This window comes from Emys orbicularis, chromosome 8, assembly GCF_028017835.1.
Source record: "Emys orbicularis isolate rEmyOrb1 chromosome 8, rEmyOrb1.hap1, whole genome shotgun sequence".
Classification (NCBI taxonomy): Eukaryota; Metazoa; Chordata; order Testudines; family Emydidae; genus Emys; species Emys orbicularis.
The window spans coordinates 45,263,984-45,280,800 of record NC_088690.1 but is presented as its reverse complement, the minus strand read 5'-3'; the positions used below and the strand labels follow the sequence as shown (position 1 = coordinate 45,280,800).

General features: G+C 39.9%; 1 protein-coding gene across 1 annotated transcript in view; it reads left to right on the top strand.

Moving 5' to 3' along the window:
- The window catches only part of PTPRC (protein tyrosine phosphatase receptor type C), a 119,215-nt gene that overhangs the window by 87,549 nt on the left and 14,849 nt on the right, over positions 1-16,817 (top strand). Inside the window, exons 12-17 of the mRNA XM_065409244.1 lie at positions 3,536-3,729; positions 9,242-9,302; positions 12,241-12,349; positions 13,514-13,548; positions 15,726-15,835; positions 16,686-16,776. Coding sequence (XP_065265316.1) covers positions 3,536-3,729; positions 9,242-9,302; positions 12,241-12,349; positions 13,514-13,548; positions 15,726-15,835; positions 16,686-16,776 — 600 coding nt within the window. The remainder of the gene's footprint in view (positions 1-3,535; positions 3,730-9,241; positions 9,303-12,240; positions 12,350-13,513; positions 13,549-15,725; positions 15,836-16,685; positions 16,777-16,817) is intronic.

Here is a 16,817-nt window from a genome sequence, read left to right as displayed (position 1 = left end):
TATATCTACCAAAGCCCGAGACTTCTTCCAAAAAATTGAAGAATTTTTAGCTTTAGCTGCTATTTCAAAATCTTTCCAGAAGGATCTTAAATATTATTGTTTTTATGATATAGTAAACTTTGTATCCTCTTCTGGCAGCTACTAGATTTTGAAGTAAGTTGGGAGAGGGATTGCATCTTATCCTATTAGCTATAGGTGCTAAAGCAGACATTTTGTTCACACAGACCGCATAAAACCAAGTGAACTTACCTTTTAAAGCATTTTTGGGATAATTAAAACCAAAATCAATTTATTTAGAGAAAGTGGTTGCAAGGACTTTACTCGTATGATTCACAAATTTGAGATGATTCCTGTTAATTAATAATTATGTTTCTAACATCAGAGACCTCTATCTTCTTGATAATTGATCACAAATGGCTGGGGTCCATTTTAGTCTTTTACAACCATGTTGTTCCGAAGGGGTAATTAAGGTATTCTGACCCATCAGAATTATAACTCTCTCTCAGAGGGCACATCATTCATAATTATAGACAGAGAGGTTGGTGGTTGCTGTCTGGGCAAGAAAATATAAAGAAATCCCCGTGGAAGGACCAATTAATTATAGGGATAATAATATAATCAATACTACCACCAGCAGGTGATGAAATATAGGTAAAATGTTCTTCCCTATCCCCTACACTTTGTCCTTGTACAGGTATTGGATTTAATATATCTAATAAAGCCTTTAATTTTTGTCCAGACCTAACCACCTGATCTCTAGAGTTTCGAGGGGGAAGTTCAAAAATATTCTCAATGTTTTCTTCCCCTGATACTGAGTTTGTTGGAGGACCTATTTGAGGATTAAAATCTCCTAAAATAATTAGATGAGCCATTTGGAACTGAAGACCTACCATATCAATTTGCTCATCTAGACATTCCCACAATGACTCAGAATAAAATGGGGAGGATATTGGGCAAGAAAAACATTGACTATTAAAAATTGGAGATCGGGAGAAAATTTTTAAAATATAGCCCGAATGCCCTGACACTTGGAGTATGTCTACACTGCAATTAAAACCCCTCTACTGACCCATGCTAACTGACTCAAACTCATGGGGCTCGGGCTAAGCAGCTGTTTAATTGACATTTAGGTTTGGGTTGAAGCCCGGGGAACTCTAGAACTCTGTGAGATGGGTAGGTCCCAAGACCTCAGCTGCAACCTGAGCCCAAATGTCTACACCGCAATTAAACAGCCCTGCAGCCCAAGCCCCATGAGCTGAAGTCAGCTGGCACAGGCCAGCAGAGGGTTTTTAATTGCAGTGTAAACATAGCCTTTGATTCTTAAGGTAAAATCTGTGCTTTCAGATGTAAGGAAATCAAGGTGGCAAGTCCTCCTGATGTATAACCCCTTTTTGATAATTGACTTCCTCCATTGAGATAGGGTTCAAAACCAGGAAAGACTGATGTCAGACTTAGCTAACCATGTTTCATGTAAAAAGAAAAAATCAAATAAAAAGTTTCCAAAAACTTAAAAATCTCCATATAATTAATCTTGTTTTTAAACCTGGACATATTCCAGGACAAAAATATGTAAATTGTTGTGGTAAAGGCTCTCCCTAGTAGAAATTGGGAAGGAAAGAAATTGGACGGTCTTTGCCCTGAAGATTATTTGCACTCTCTAGCTCTCCAGATGTATCCTCCTCCACTGCAGTCTAAATTAACTGACTTCTTCTCCAAGAAGCAAACTCCCGTACTCACCACCAGGGTTTGGAACACACCAGTTCCGATTCTCCTGACATTTTTGAAGTCTGGGGGGAGGATACCCCAGGAAGTATCTTTACTGACTAAGCACTTTATGGATAAGGATCTTACAGATTTAGAATTTATGAACAGCAGGAGCAATAACTACAAACCTATATCATCAGACTTGGTGGATTAGGACCCTCCTTTTAATGATTCTCAATTCCCATTGGTTTTATCTTTGTTGAAATCTCTTATGGAGGAGCTACCGAGTAGTAAGAACTCTCCCTTTGAATTTTAATTTTTTTTGGGTGGATTATGGGAAGATTGGTCTAACTGGCAAGCTAGATGCATCCACCATCCGAGTCTGATCTGGAGAAGGAACAACCTAAACTATAGATAATTCAACTCAGATTCTGGCGTGGCATTGGTGGTGGGCTGGAGGTGTCTCCTGGGCTGGCTCTCCTGTTCTCTCCACCCAGCCTCTCTGGTGTCAAATTCAAAACTGCTGGAGACTCTCCTCACACACATAGCACAAGCATCTGGCTACTGCTCTGGGGGTCAATCAGAGTTGGTTCCCTGCCCTGTGAGGGCAGCAGGACCTGGACCTAGGCACTTTGTCTTGGTTTCAGTCCCCTCCCCTGCTAGGCGCTGGATGCCGAGCCCCATATGACGGCAAGGTGTGTGCAGTGCTGGGAGGTCCCCCAGCGCTTTCAGTCTTCTGGCTTGTCTGTTCTGTCAGTCAGGCAGCCCTTCCCCACAGACCAGTCACACCTCAGAATTTGATCGATAGTGAATGAAGATTTCTGCAACCTTTCATCAGCAAAAATAAATAAATACATAAATAAATAAATTAAATAAATGAAAACGCTAAATTCACTTTTATGAAAAAATTAAAAGTAGGGTAAAAAAAACAGACACGACTTCCTGACATGTTTTTCTAAATCAGTGGTTCTCAACCAGGGGTACGCAGAGGTCTTCCAGGGGGTATGTCAACTCATCTAGATGTTTGCCTAGTTTTACAACAGGCTACAGAAAAAAGGACTAGTGAAACCCGTACAAACTAAAATTTCATATAGACAATGACTTGTTTATGCTGCTCTATATCCTATACACTGAAATGTAAGTACCATACTTATAGTCCAATCTAATTTATTTTATAATTATATGGTAAAGATGAGAAAGTAAGCAATTTTTCAGTAATAGTGTGCTGTGACATTTCTGTATTTTTATGTCTGAATTTGTAAGCAAGCAGTTTTTAAGTGAGGTGAAATGTGGGGGTACGCAAGACATATCAGTCTCCAGGGGTACAGTAGTCTGGAAAGGTTGAGAACCACTGTTCTAAATCACTTTATCACAGAATATTTACTGGGAGTTTAAGTATTTTTTATAAATGGGAGTTATCAAACTCACTTGCACACACATGGAGAATGTCTTTGTCTGCGAAACAAGCTCTTGTCTATAACAGTATCCCAAATGGAGAATCATAGGAGGAGGAAGTGATGCATTACTGTGCTATTTATCCTTATATGAAGGACCACAGGCAGAGCTCTCTTCTCACACAGTCTTCTATCACAGTGTCACTCCAACGTATGGAGGTACCAGTTCAGCAAAGGACTTAAGAACATGCTTAACTTAAAGCATTATTGACTCTGCTGAATCAGGAGTGGAGTTCTTCTAAGTGGTGGAATATAACAAATGTATCAGTGGTACAGAGAGGTAGTGATTATGAAAAATATAGGTGAAACTATAACGGTTACAATGTTTGGTTCCAAAATATTAAAATATAACATGATATCATTTCTTCTATAAACAGAACCAGAAAAAGTGAAAATTATAGAAAAAAAATTGCTATACAATAATGCTGTCCTCATTAAATGTAAGGAGCAATCTGTAAATGGGGGACAAAAAATATTCACACTGGCATGGGAGGGGAAGAATGAAACTAAGAAAGACACATGTGAGTTTCGAAAAGAAGATCTTTATTATCTGAAGCAATACAACTTTGAGGTAAGATCTATATTTAAAGGGAGAGAAAGAGTTCATTGCACCACAAAATTATTGGTAGCTGCAATTTTTTTGTTTTATTGTATTATTCATGTTTTTATCGAAAAAGTCTTTGTGGTACATTCTTTTCTTAGTAGAATTAATATTTTACAGTTTTAAATATTTTTAAATGTAACGATTACTGATGACAATTCACAACTGCACTTCATTGGTTATTTAACATTTCAGACTGAGTAATATCCAACTTACGTAATTTTCATGATTATCAAAATGGTGGGAGACTGAAAGGTACATGGGTGAGTTAGAACATAGGCAGTGCTTGATTTGTAAAGAAAGAGGCATCAGGGCTCAAGAAATAACAAGGGCGTCCTCCACACAGCGTGACCTTGCACACCCCTCACGTGCAAGGTTACATCTTGCACGCCACTGACAAAAGAGGTGCTGAGACTGTATCATAGCATGAAAAGAAGTACAAGAGTGGAGCCTCAGCAAGCCCCAGCACAAATTAAACTCTGAATGTAGGTTATGCAGGTAATCCTTAGCAAACACATACTTTTAGATTCTTTACTAATTTTTCACTGTGGACTCTTGAGATACTCAAGGTCTATTCCTTAAATGTGTTGCTTTCTGGGGTTGATTAAGATGACTCAGTGATCAGACCCGAGCCCCACCGGACCCTGAGACAGGCTCTTCACACTTCTCCATTGAGCCCTCACCTTCCAGAGAAACATTCATCTTTCTGTTCAAACCATATCCTCTCTCAGATAAAGTTTTCTTTCTCCTGAATGCCTCCCTCTAGTTCCCTCCACCATATTCCTCCCTTCCACTATAGGCATGGATGGATATCCCCTCCTGGCATTTTATCTTTGCAGCATTTATCACGCTCCTTATAAAGCCTGTATACTATATCTGCCACTTCTCTGGAGCATTTCCAGGCCCTGGTAGCTACTCCTATATGCTAATTGAGCTAAGACGGTACCTAGTAAGAGGCTCAGAGTTTGGTTTCTTTCATGAATCAGGATCTGCCCATTTTTCTTCATTCCTCTCCTACCTTCCTTTTGTCTTGCTAATGAAAGGCAGCTTTAGACAGTGGATGCTAATCTCCTGTTTGGAGACTGTTCACTCATTTTATACTTTGAACTCAGGGACATTAACTAAAAAATAACAAGAGGGCCTGAAATTGCCCTAATGGTGAGAGCAGAGTGCAGGCCTCTTGCCAAGTCCTCCTGCACCACCTGCACTAATCCCCTTTGTTTACACAAGGACTCCGCTTTGCTTCTGGAGGGGTTTCTGAAGAGGGGCCCATGATTTAGCCTGTTCAGCCTGATCCTCACTGGGGAAGTCAGAAGGGTCTCCTAAATAGCAACAACAGGATTCTGGCTGTGGGTCTACTCAAGAGTCAGAAGAACATAAGAATGGCTATACTGGGTCAGACCAAAGGTCCATCTAGCCCAGTATCTTATCTTCCGACAGTGGCCAATGCCAGGTGCCCCAGAGGGAATTAACAGAACAGGTAACCATCAAGTCATTTGAACTTATGTTTCCGGCATACGCACAAAGAAGTTGGATAAAAATGTAAATACTTTTGCCCGAATGTTGCAACATAACACCACTTTATTTCTTAAATTCGGAATGATAACTCACAAGAACCTGAAAAGAGAGAGACACACAAAGCAGGCAGCTCTCTAAAACAGAGAGGCACAACTCACCCCACCTTATTCTAGTCAGTTTGTCTTTCCTGCTGCATGCTTCCCTTCAGAGCCCATTAGCAGGCAAGCAAGAACACGGACACCCTTCCTCCCACAATTCTTAAAGTCATTGCTTGCAATTCCAGCGCAGTCCTTGATACATGACAGAAATGGTTGTGGCTTTGTACATTCAGCATCTGTGACATCCCTGACCCCCTCAGAGTAGGATAAAAGGAGTAGTTTCCTGTTTATCTGGTTTAACCAGATTTTCATTAGATCCAAAACAGAGCCTTTTGGGCTTCCTCTCGCCAATAAATTTCCCTACCTTGCTCTCACTGCTATTTCTGCTGCCACTCCTCAAATTTCCACTTACTATGTATATTCCCTGCCCAAAGAGTTGTTCTTTTCCCAGCTCCAAAGCTGAACTTCTAGAGATCTTCATTCTCTTAGTCCAGAGAGTATGCATGGACACTAAGGATGGAGATGTTCAGTTGTATGGTACGGAGGCAGAAATACCAGTCTCTTCAGGAAAGGTGGCTGCTGTGGAGGGAATGTCCTTATCAAATATATACATGTAGCAAGCACTCTTAAAATCTCCTCCTCTACTTTTTTTCAGGTTTTGATTTGGTGGGGTGTGCCCTGATACAAGTTTAGCTGTCACTAAACTAAGTTTTTGTGTGTTTTAGCTCATGTGCAATCTCAAGGATGCTGGCTTATCACTCAGTGATCTTCACTGTTCCTCTAAAAGTCAGTGTTAGCCCTAACGAGACCTTGAATAGCAGAACAGACGGTGCTTTATGTATGAATTTGAGGTGACTACAGCCAATTGGGATCCTCCACTTGTGCTATTTCAAGCTGACCCAGTTTTTCACATTTACTAAAGAACCCTTAAAGATCCTGAACAATACCATCATCATAACCAGCATAATACTACTATGGCCCTTCATGACTGTTTAATGCTCAAAGCAAGTGAAAAATATACCATCACTGGTAGTAGCCCACTGGGCTATCTAATTGCAGCCTTGGCTCTCTAGTCTAGAGCATTTCCAGTTAGCACAGAGCCAGACAGCTCAAGAGAAAGCCTGTCTAGCAGCTGTTAAGCTGAAGAATCTTAAAAAGTAAGACTGGAAGGGACCTCGATAGGTCATATAGTTCAGTCCCCTGCACTGAGACAGGACTAAGTATTATCTAGCCCGGGGTCTCAAACTCAAATGACCACGAGGGCCGCATGAGGACTAGTGCATTGGCCCGAGGGCCGAATCACTGACACTCACCCCTTGCTGCCCCCGGCCCCGCCCCCATTCCACCCCTTCCATGAGGCCCCACCCCTGCCCCGCCTCTTCCCGCCCCTTCCCTGTCCCTATTCCAACCCCTTCCCCGAAGTCCTCACCCCAACTCTGCCCCCTCCCTGCCCCCAGGGGGCGCAGGAGGGTGCAGGGTGTGATGGGGGCTCAGGGCAGGGAGTTGAGGTGCAGGAGGTGTGCAGGGTACGGCAGGGGACTCAGGGAAGGGAATTGGGGTGTGGGGTGCAGGAGGGGCGAGGGGTGCAGCAGGGGCTTGGGGTGCAGGGTGTGGCAGGGGGTTCAGGGCAGGGAGTTGGGGTGCGGGAGGGTGTGGGATGTGGCAGGGGGCTCCGGACAGGGGGTTGGGATGCAGGAGGGGTGCGGGCCGCGTGTTTGAGACCCCTGATCTAGACCATCCCTGACAGATGTTTGTCCAGCCTGTTCTTAAAAACCTCCAGTGACAGAGAATCCACAACTTCCCTAGGCAATTTGTTCCAGTGCTTAAGTACCCTGATAGTTAGGAAGTTTTTCTTAATGTCTAACCTACATCTCTCTTGCTGAAATTTAAGCCCATTACTTCTTATCCTGTCCTCAATGGTTAAGGACAACAATTTATCACTCTCCTCTTTATAACAACCTTTTACATATTTTAAGACTATTATCATATCCCCCTCAGTCTTCGGTTCTCCAGACTAAACAAACTCAGTTTTATCAAACTTGCCCCATAAGCCATATTTTATAGATCTTTAATCAGTTTTGTTGCTCTCCTCTGGACTTTGTCTAATTTGTCCACATCTTTCTTGAAGTGTGGTGCCCAGAACTCCCTCTGAGGCCTTATCAGAGCTGAATAGTGTGGAAGAATTACTTTTCATGTCTTGCTTACAACACTCCTGCCAAGCTAATACATACAAGGCATGCTAACACAAGAATGAAAAGTGCTACTTCCTGAAGGAGGAAAAATTCAGTGAAGAGGCATGGTGTGAACAGGGCCGGCTCCAGGCACCAGACGAGAAAGCACGTGCCTGGGGCGGCACATTGTAAGGGGCGTCATTCTGGCCAATTTTGGGGCAGCCAAACCAGCCCTGCAGGGGCACGAACTAGCAATCCCCGCCGCTTACCGTGCCGCCGGGCTCCCTGGGACACGCCACTCCCCGCTGCCTGCACCGGCCTCCGCCTTCCATGCCTCTCTGAGCCCGGCCCGGCCGAGCCACCTTTAAAGGAGCGGCTGAGTCAGCACCTCCTGCAGCCCCCGGGGGCTCTGCCTGCCCGGCCGGGAGAGGCACCCCAAGGCCGGAGGGCTGCCCACGGGCGAAGGGAGCGGGTGGGTGCCGCCCTTCACCCCGCTGCAAGCCGCCCTCCACGCGCTCCCTGCGGCTGCCGTTTTTTTTTTGCTTCGGCAGTCCGGCTGCCGTTTTTTTTTGTTTTTTTTTTTGCCTGGGGCGGCAAAAAAGCTAGATCCGGCCCTGGGTGAAGGCAGAGAGGGGAATGCATTCATGGTCAGCAGCCACCACTGTCAGTTAGGACCTTATCCTTTGAAATTGTTGGCTCTGCCACGGACTTTGTGACTCCAGGCAAATTACTAAATCTCACTGTGACTCACTTTTTCTATTTGTAAAATGGGAAAAATGCTTACTTAGGGCCTCATCCTGTAAGGTGCTGAGCACTCAACTCCGATTGAGATCAATAGTTTCTGAGGAAGTTAAGCACATTATAGGATTGAGTGCCTAACTCCTAGGGATGGCGTGAGCCTAAATTAATGAATAATGTTTATAAAGTGGTTTGAGATTCTCTTTTGGGAGATGCTATAGTTTTAGTTGAAATCAATTATATTTTGCAAAACTAAAGGCTGCATTTAAAAAATATTATATTGCATAAGAATGCCATAAAATCAGAAAATGCATACACAAAAGGAAATGTAGAAAAATATAGTATTTGGAAATTAGATGCACATATTGCTTTTTAACATGGTGTATAAATATGAGAGAAATTGTGTGTATGCAAAAACTTTTGCACTGTGAATCCTGTATGGAAATTATACATTTGGAATTTTATTTAAGAGCACATGAAGAGATTCCAAGTTGCTTTTGACATTGTGTATTTTATATTTACAAAACTGCATTAAAGTATTACACTATTTATTGGATGATGATCCGTTTTATAAAATATACTTGTCATATTTACCAAATAACCAAATAAACTATAATGTTCTATTATATATTGCACATCTACTTTCATGTTAAAATATATATCCATGCAAAATGCGCCCACATTATGATTGGTTATTTCTAACTGATTTTTTTCAGAGACTTTGTAGCCTAAATGCTATTGATATATCACCAAAAAGGTTATTTTTAATAGTTTGTATTGCAATGCACTGCTTCATTTTACTAGCAGCCATATTTAAGAGCTGAAAAAGATTGGGGAACAGATCTTCAGCTAGTGTAAATCTGCATAGCTACTTAGAAATCAATATTTTAATTTTCTGGACGCACTTTTGCTTAGTACAAATTAACATGATGAATATCTTTATTTACCTCAATTCAGATTTATCTGAACAATGGAAAATTTACAGGGCCTCCTGAAAAAGGCCACATAACAACAAAATGTAAGTAAATATTTTCAATGGACTAGTCAATGTTTTTATTTACAGACTTGTTTACTTGTCATTGAGATGGCACACAATGTTAGTGTGCCTTTTAAATTCTGCTGCTGTCATAATTCCAGTATTTAGGTGACTAGTTCTTAGTCACATAAAATGTTGTATTGACTATTCACGTGAATAAATATTTGCAAAACACTTATTATTGAATGCATGCAAGACTTATTTTTAAAACATGATATTTAAAACATTTTAAAACATGATGATGAAAAACACCAGTAGAGTATAACCATTTCCCTAACACCTTTTGAGTTTATTGAGTCAATGGCCCTCAGCCCCATACAAGAGGTACTCAACACATAATAGGATCAGATATTGTGGTCTTACAGCACAATGCAAATTATTTTATATATGCATTATTTATTCTTTGCAGAGAAAACCAATTGAGTTAATGAAAAATGATTTATTGGCTTATATAGTGTGGGATCACTGTGCCCACCTATGTGATGGAATGCAGAAGCTATCCTGTACCACCAGTACTACACTACCATTTTATTTAGAGAGAGATTCAAGACACAAAATTCAGCTCTGCATCCAAAATTCCACAACATTCAGGTGTATTTGAATCTGGGGCTTTGTCTCAGATCCATCATCATTTTTATTAAGTAAGTAACTGAAGAATAGTTTATACAAATGAAATTTTGGTGGGAATTTAGGTAGGTAGAATGCAATTACTCAAGTTGGAATATGGCCAAGACACTATGGTCTTGTCTACACTAAAGAACCCATTTGTAATTAAACCTAGTTCTATTAGACTAATTAAAGCACTAATTGTTGAATGTGTTCACGTTAGCCAAGCTGAATCATGTTAAGAACTCTTACAGGTTTTTCCTATGTCCACAATAGCACTGTCCTAAACCATTTCACGTGTAATGTACTATGAGTATCTATCCTACAGTTTGCGGTACACTTTCAAGAAACAATGTATTGTGAGAGATTTGAGAAGGCCACCAGTGCACTGTGAGACAGTAGCAGGTGCACGAGTTTAATCATTTCAACTCGTCTGCATCCACATTGGCAATAAAATGGTTCAGGCCGAAAAGATTCAGCCTGGGGCAAAAACTACACCAAATGGTATTTAGCACACTTATTAACTGTTTGTCTTTGAAGCATTGTGTGGTATCCAACGCAAAGTTTGTCATGTCGGGTGTCTTCGGAAGGCTCATGATGCACTGAGCATTGTTGTTATAGTAATGTTATAGGTTGTAATTTCATGTATATAGTTATGAGGTTGAAAATGTGTCCTCATGGTTTAAAACAAGCCCAGGCAAAACTCTCCAGGAACAGAGGGGCAGTTCACACCTCATCAGGGCATGTATGTGACAAACCCAGCCCAGCCTCATAGGAACAAAGGACACTGGCCTAGTCAGCAACAAAGGATCTGTTGGACTCTCGAGTGAGTCACCCCCTTCCCTTGGTCAGTTAGGGACTACGATGAGGTAATGCTCACCTGACCCTGAAGGGTGGCAGGGCAAAGCCAAGAGGGAAGAAAGAACATGATAAAAGGGAGAGACGTTTGCCATGCTCTTTCTCTCTCTTCCACCTCCATCTACAGACACCACCACCAAGTGTCTGAAGCACTGATCAAAGGGGAGAGCCTGGCTGAAGAGCAACAAGTCAGCCTGTGGTGAGAAGCATCTAAGGCTTGTAAGGGCACTGAAAGTGTTAAGATCAGCTTAGAATGCATTTTGCTTTTATTTCATTTGACCAAATCTGACTTGTGCTTTGACTTATAATCACTTAAAATCTATCTTTTCTAGTTAATAAATTTGTTTGTTTATTCTACCTCAAGCAGTGTGTTTGGTTTGAAGTGTTTCAGAGACTCCCCTTGGGATAACAAGCCTGGTGCATATCAATTTCTTTGTTAAATTGACAAACTCATATAAGCTTGCAGCATCCAGCCGGCATAACTGGACAGTGCAAGACGGAGGTTCCTAGGGTTGTGTCAGGGACCGGAGATATTGGCTAGTGTCATTTGGTTGCACAATCCAAGCAGCTTACATGCCAGAGGCTGTGCGTGAACAGCCCAGGAGTGGGGGGTTCTCACAGCAGAGCAGGGTAAGGCTGGCTCCCAGAGTCAAGGATTGGAGTGACCTAGCAGATCACTGGTCCAGATAACACCAGCGGAATGTCACAGAGGGTCAGTCAATAGAAATATGAAGTTGGCTGCTATCCAAATAAAATGTCAAAGACTGACATAGCAATGGGACATCCCAAAGAAGAAACACACTGGAGAATTACAGAGTGGAGGAGGTGTGTTTCAGAAATAAAAAGTGTGTATTTAAAGAGTGTGGGACTCGTACCAGGACAGGAATGTTTGAGAGGAAATCCTTATCAGAAGAAAAGGATAGAGGACCAGATTCTTGGCTTTGTTAAGGCTCCTTTGTGCTGTTCTGGGAATGCAAAGCATCAAGCTGTCGCAGGGAATATGTCCAGGGAAAGGGGGTATGGTCTGAAAGACACAAACACTAGAGCTAAGCAATTTTTTTTATATATATATAGCATTTTTTCTCAATATAAAATAGCTGTTGGACAAAAATGAAGTTTTTAATGGAATTTTTTCATTTTTGTCAACGTTTTGTTTTTAGATGAAAATTACAAAACAAAATGAAAATTTTAATTAAAAAAAGTATTTTGTTTTTCAGATATTTTCCCTTTCCCCTCCCCTCTTTCCAGCAGGAATTTTATATTTAGATTTTTTTTCAGAAAACAAAACAAAAAAAATTAAATTATATTTCACAAATTCCAACCAGCCCTTCTAAATACATGCGAACACACACAAATATAATATAAAATGAGTAAAAATGAGTATAAAATGGTATGCTAATTCTGTTTGTTCAGAAATTACTTATTAATGTACTCACACCATGATTTTTGTTGATAGATAATTCTCAAGCCCTGATTATATTCCTGGCGTTCTTGATTATTGTGACATCAATTGCCTTACTTATTGTTCTGTATAAAATCTATGATCTCCACAAAGAAAAATTAAGGTAAGTCTCCTTTTTTTAGAAGTAGAAAAATCATTTTGAAGGTTTTATAAAAGAAAGTGATGATGTTTTAAATATATGGGTTAGCTACTTCATTTGATATTTGAAAAAGAAATACCTCTACCTTTAAAAAAAACAAGAAAAACTAAATAATGGATATTTTTAGTGGCTTGCATGGTAGGAGGCACAGTATAAGAATCTAATATAAGAGAACAGAATATCTATGATTTAGTGTTATTCAAGTTACCAAAGAGCTGGTCAGATAATTCACAAATAAAAGTGCTCAAAGGCAGCCCCTGTTCTGATGTTGGTTCAGCTGGTACAAACAGCTTCATTCCCTCCCTGAGTCAGGAAGGCAACTCATCGAGCCAGCACATTAACCCTGTTAGATTACCCTTAAATAAAAATGAATTACTCTGGATTCATCAAACACAAGTTACTGGGCTCACTATAGGAGTAATTGGATTCAATTCTATGGCCCCTGTTATACAGGAGGTCAGACTAGATGATCTAACGATCCCTTCTGGCCTTTAAATCTATGAATCTATAAAGGTTTTCTATAAGCAGAATTCTTGCCAAACCATGAGAAATAAATATTCAGCATTTATATTTTGTTTTTATATGAACATTAGGTTGTATCTGGCTTTCCTTAGCGTGCACAATGATCAAGGTGCTATACAGACTTTTCTTCCAGGTCTATGCTAAAACAGAAAATTTCAGAACAGTGTTAAGGGATCTGGGGTTTCATGCAGAAGTTTGACCTCAGGTACCTAATGGCAAATCAGAGGGCACTGGCCAGAGCTCCACTTATGAAATGGCAGTAGTGTTCTAAAACTGAGGTCTCAGTCCTCAGCTGTGCCAAGCTCATGCTCAGCTTGGCTAAAGATGGGGAGGCGAGTGTGTGTAGTTATAATTTGCTCTTCCACCTCCTCTGATCCTGGGACCACTAGGGGACTCCCATATGATATAGGAATCCCTGGCTGTCTCTGTCAGGTAACAAAGTGCCATAAAGGGAATTTAACCTGGTTTGAAGATCTCTCGGCACTCCTCCCCAGTCCCTGTAGTCCTATAAGACTCTACCTTTATTTAATTAATTGTATCCTTTAATTCATTGTCATACATAGATTGCATTAGTCGATCCTTAACAAACACTTATGCTTTTTACAGCAATTCAGGTGAAGATGTGGTGCTTGTTAAGAGGGGTAAGTACATTTTCCATATAAGATATGTTTAGTAAGTGGAAATAAGATATTAGCGAAATATCTTATTTCAGCTCATAGCCATCTATATTTTAGATGGCTAAAGTCTAATTAATGTACACAAATTAGATATTAACACAATCAAACCTTGCCCAGGCCAAAGGTAGAGGTCAGTGAATATTCTATACATGTTATTTAAGTGAATGATTGCAACTTTATTAAATGTTGGGAAAACTTGGAAAATCTAATATTTATTATCTTGACAGTAAAACTATTTCTGTATCTCAAACAATGGCCATAACAAAATACAGAAAGGGGCTTCAGAATACCTCATGAGATTCATCTCTCAAGTGAACTCACCCCAAGTAGATCTTTACATGATCCAAGAATTGAGTATAAACAAGAGGTGCCTCAAATCTGTGCTTAATTATAAAGGCCTTTCTGGATGCCCTATGCCTAGTACCTTGCACACCCTGAGTTTACCAGCAATTCCTTACCCCCCCTGAAAAATGGGAAAGGAAGAGCCAGTGATTGGTTTGGCAGACAGTACCAACTAATCCCAAATTAATTCACTGGGAACAAATAGTTTTTATACCAGAGTCAAAGAGTTTAAAAACAGTTATGTCCGGAGATTGCTCCATTTAGTATGGGAAGTTGTTCTCATTAGATGGTGAAAAGTAGTTTGATTGTGTTGACTGGGATTATCTGTAATAAATTTGGGAAATTTGGGAAATTTCTTGTATGAACTTGTATGAACTAATGGTTTCAATTCCATTTTTTAATTTGCAAAGGATAACTTGACAAGGTTGCCCATTTTTGCACCCTCCTTGCTCTTCCTGTTTCCTTCAGCTCTAGCACCCTGAGTAATTTCTCATAGAGAAGCAATAATATGAAGAAATTACACCGGAGACAGACTTTTGCTGTTTTCTGTGCAGCTGATATTATTTTATTATTGATTTAAAAGAAACCAGAATCCACTTTTCTATGGGCCTATTGAAAGATTATAAACTTATTTCTGGTTATAAAATTAATTATACTAATTGGAAGATGGCACTTTCACAATTACATCCATTTGTCCTGTTTCTGTATGGAATACCAAAAACATTTAATTTAAATTGGAATCAAAATGCACAAGGACTTAACATAGTAATTAACGCTAATAACTCAGGGAAGACCGAATGATTTTCACATTAGTTTCTGACATTAGTGTAATGGTTACTGTTACTGTGCATAACACAGTAATATAATTTATTACAGCTAAAAAATGCTTAATTATTACTCAAATGTAAGTGGCAGCACAATCTAACCATTGTCCCTGTTTGGGTTGAAGTGTCTCATGCCAGGTTCAGATGTTGCTATGGCCTTACTAGCCACACACTCACCACTTTCCCAAGTGCTGCTACTTCTCTGTACACAGAAGGTACAGAAGTCTTAGAATAATAGAAATGTAGGGCTGGGAGTGACCTCAGGAAATCATCAAGTTCAGCCCCCTGCACTGTGGCAGGACCAAATAAAGCTAGACCATACCTGACAGATGTTTGTCCAACCTGCTTTTAAAAACCTCCATTGATGGGGATTCCAGAGCCTCCCTTGGAAGCCTATTCCAGAGCTTAAGTACTCTTATAGTTAGAAAGCTTTTCCTAGTATCTAACTTCAATATCCCTTGCTGCAGATTAAGCCCATTACTTCTTGTTCTACCTTCAGTGAACATGGAGAAAAATTGATCACAGTCCTCTTTATAACAGCCCTTAATATATTTGAAGACTATTATCAGGTCTCCCCTCCATCTTCTTATCTCAAGACTAAATTTGCCCAGTTTTTTAACCTTTCCTCATAGATCCTATTGTCTAGATCTTTTATTATTTTTGTTCTCCTCTGGACTCTCTCCAATTTGTCCACATCTTTCCTAAAGTGCAGTGCTCAGAAATGGACACAGTCCCGGTGTGCAGTGTTTCTTTGACCTGTCTCCCGCTGGAAAAGTTCAGTTTCTTTGGGGGGTCTGTTTACTCACATTTGAAGGGGTGGGACTTGGTGCTATAAACATATATGGCTTACTTTGATTGAATGTTTCTGTTCTCGTTAGCTAATCTTACTGTTTAATAAATGTATTTACTGAGATTTTATGTACATTTTTAAAACCAATACAAATAAATATCAAATATATGTCTGTATATTTAAAGATGATGAAAAACAACTGATGAATATAGAGCCAATTCCTGCAGAAATGTTGTTGGAAACCTACAAGAGAAAGATTGCTGATGAAGGAAGACTTTTCCTTGATGAATTTCAGGTTTGTGCCTAGTCAGAAATATAACACAAACCCTAAACCCAGATATTATGGAACATGCCATTAAGAAGAATCTGTCACATTCAATAACCAACCCCTTTTGTTTTGTGTTACAAAACATCTAAGATTAAGAACCCCTTGTCCCCATCTCAGAATAGCCAACAGGCTGGTGAATAAGGCACTTATCTGAGAGACCTGACTCTGAATCAGACAGAGCCAATATATACCTACCATCTCAGATGAGTATGTACTCAGGACATCTAGCTGCTTGTAGTGCCATGGCTACATTCTATTTTTAGTGCGCTAGCTTGATCAGAGCTAGCACTGGTATGTCTTCTCAAGCTCAGAATTACACCCCCAGCTCAAAGTGTAGACAGAACCTTAAGCTGAGCCAAGGGGGTCACAACTGCTGTGGGTTTTAGGAACCCTCAACTTCTAAAGATTTTACTTTTATGAGTTGAAATTAGAAGTGTATTATTAATTATTATTATTATTTTATTTATTTGTTTTGTGGTAGTTTATAGAAGCCCCAGTCAAGGACCAGGGCCCCTTTATTCTGCATTTCAGAGCAGTTTTATTAATTTCTGTTCAGACTAGAATCCAACATGGAGCTTCCTTATTAGTCTTTTGAGGGAGAGAGAAGCATTTTTTGATCATATGGAAAAATATATTAAACTTTATATAACTTAATATTTGTTCAAAAAGCTAATCAGCATGAATCATAATATTGTGAATAACAGAATGTTATCTTCCAACTGTCATTAAGAACTAATTAACAAGTATGTGAATTTTCTTACCAGTTGAAGTTATCTAAAATGTGTTTTATGAATAAAAGAAGCATTATATTTTACAGAGCATTCCCAGAGTTTTCTCTAAGTTTTCAATAAAGGAAGCACGCAAAAACTACAACCAAAACAAAAACCGTTACATTGACATTCTCCCTTGTAAGTACTGAATGCGAATTCCATACATTGTGTAAATACTT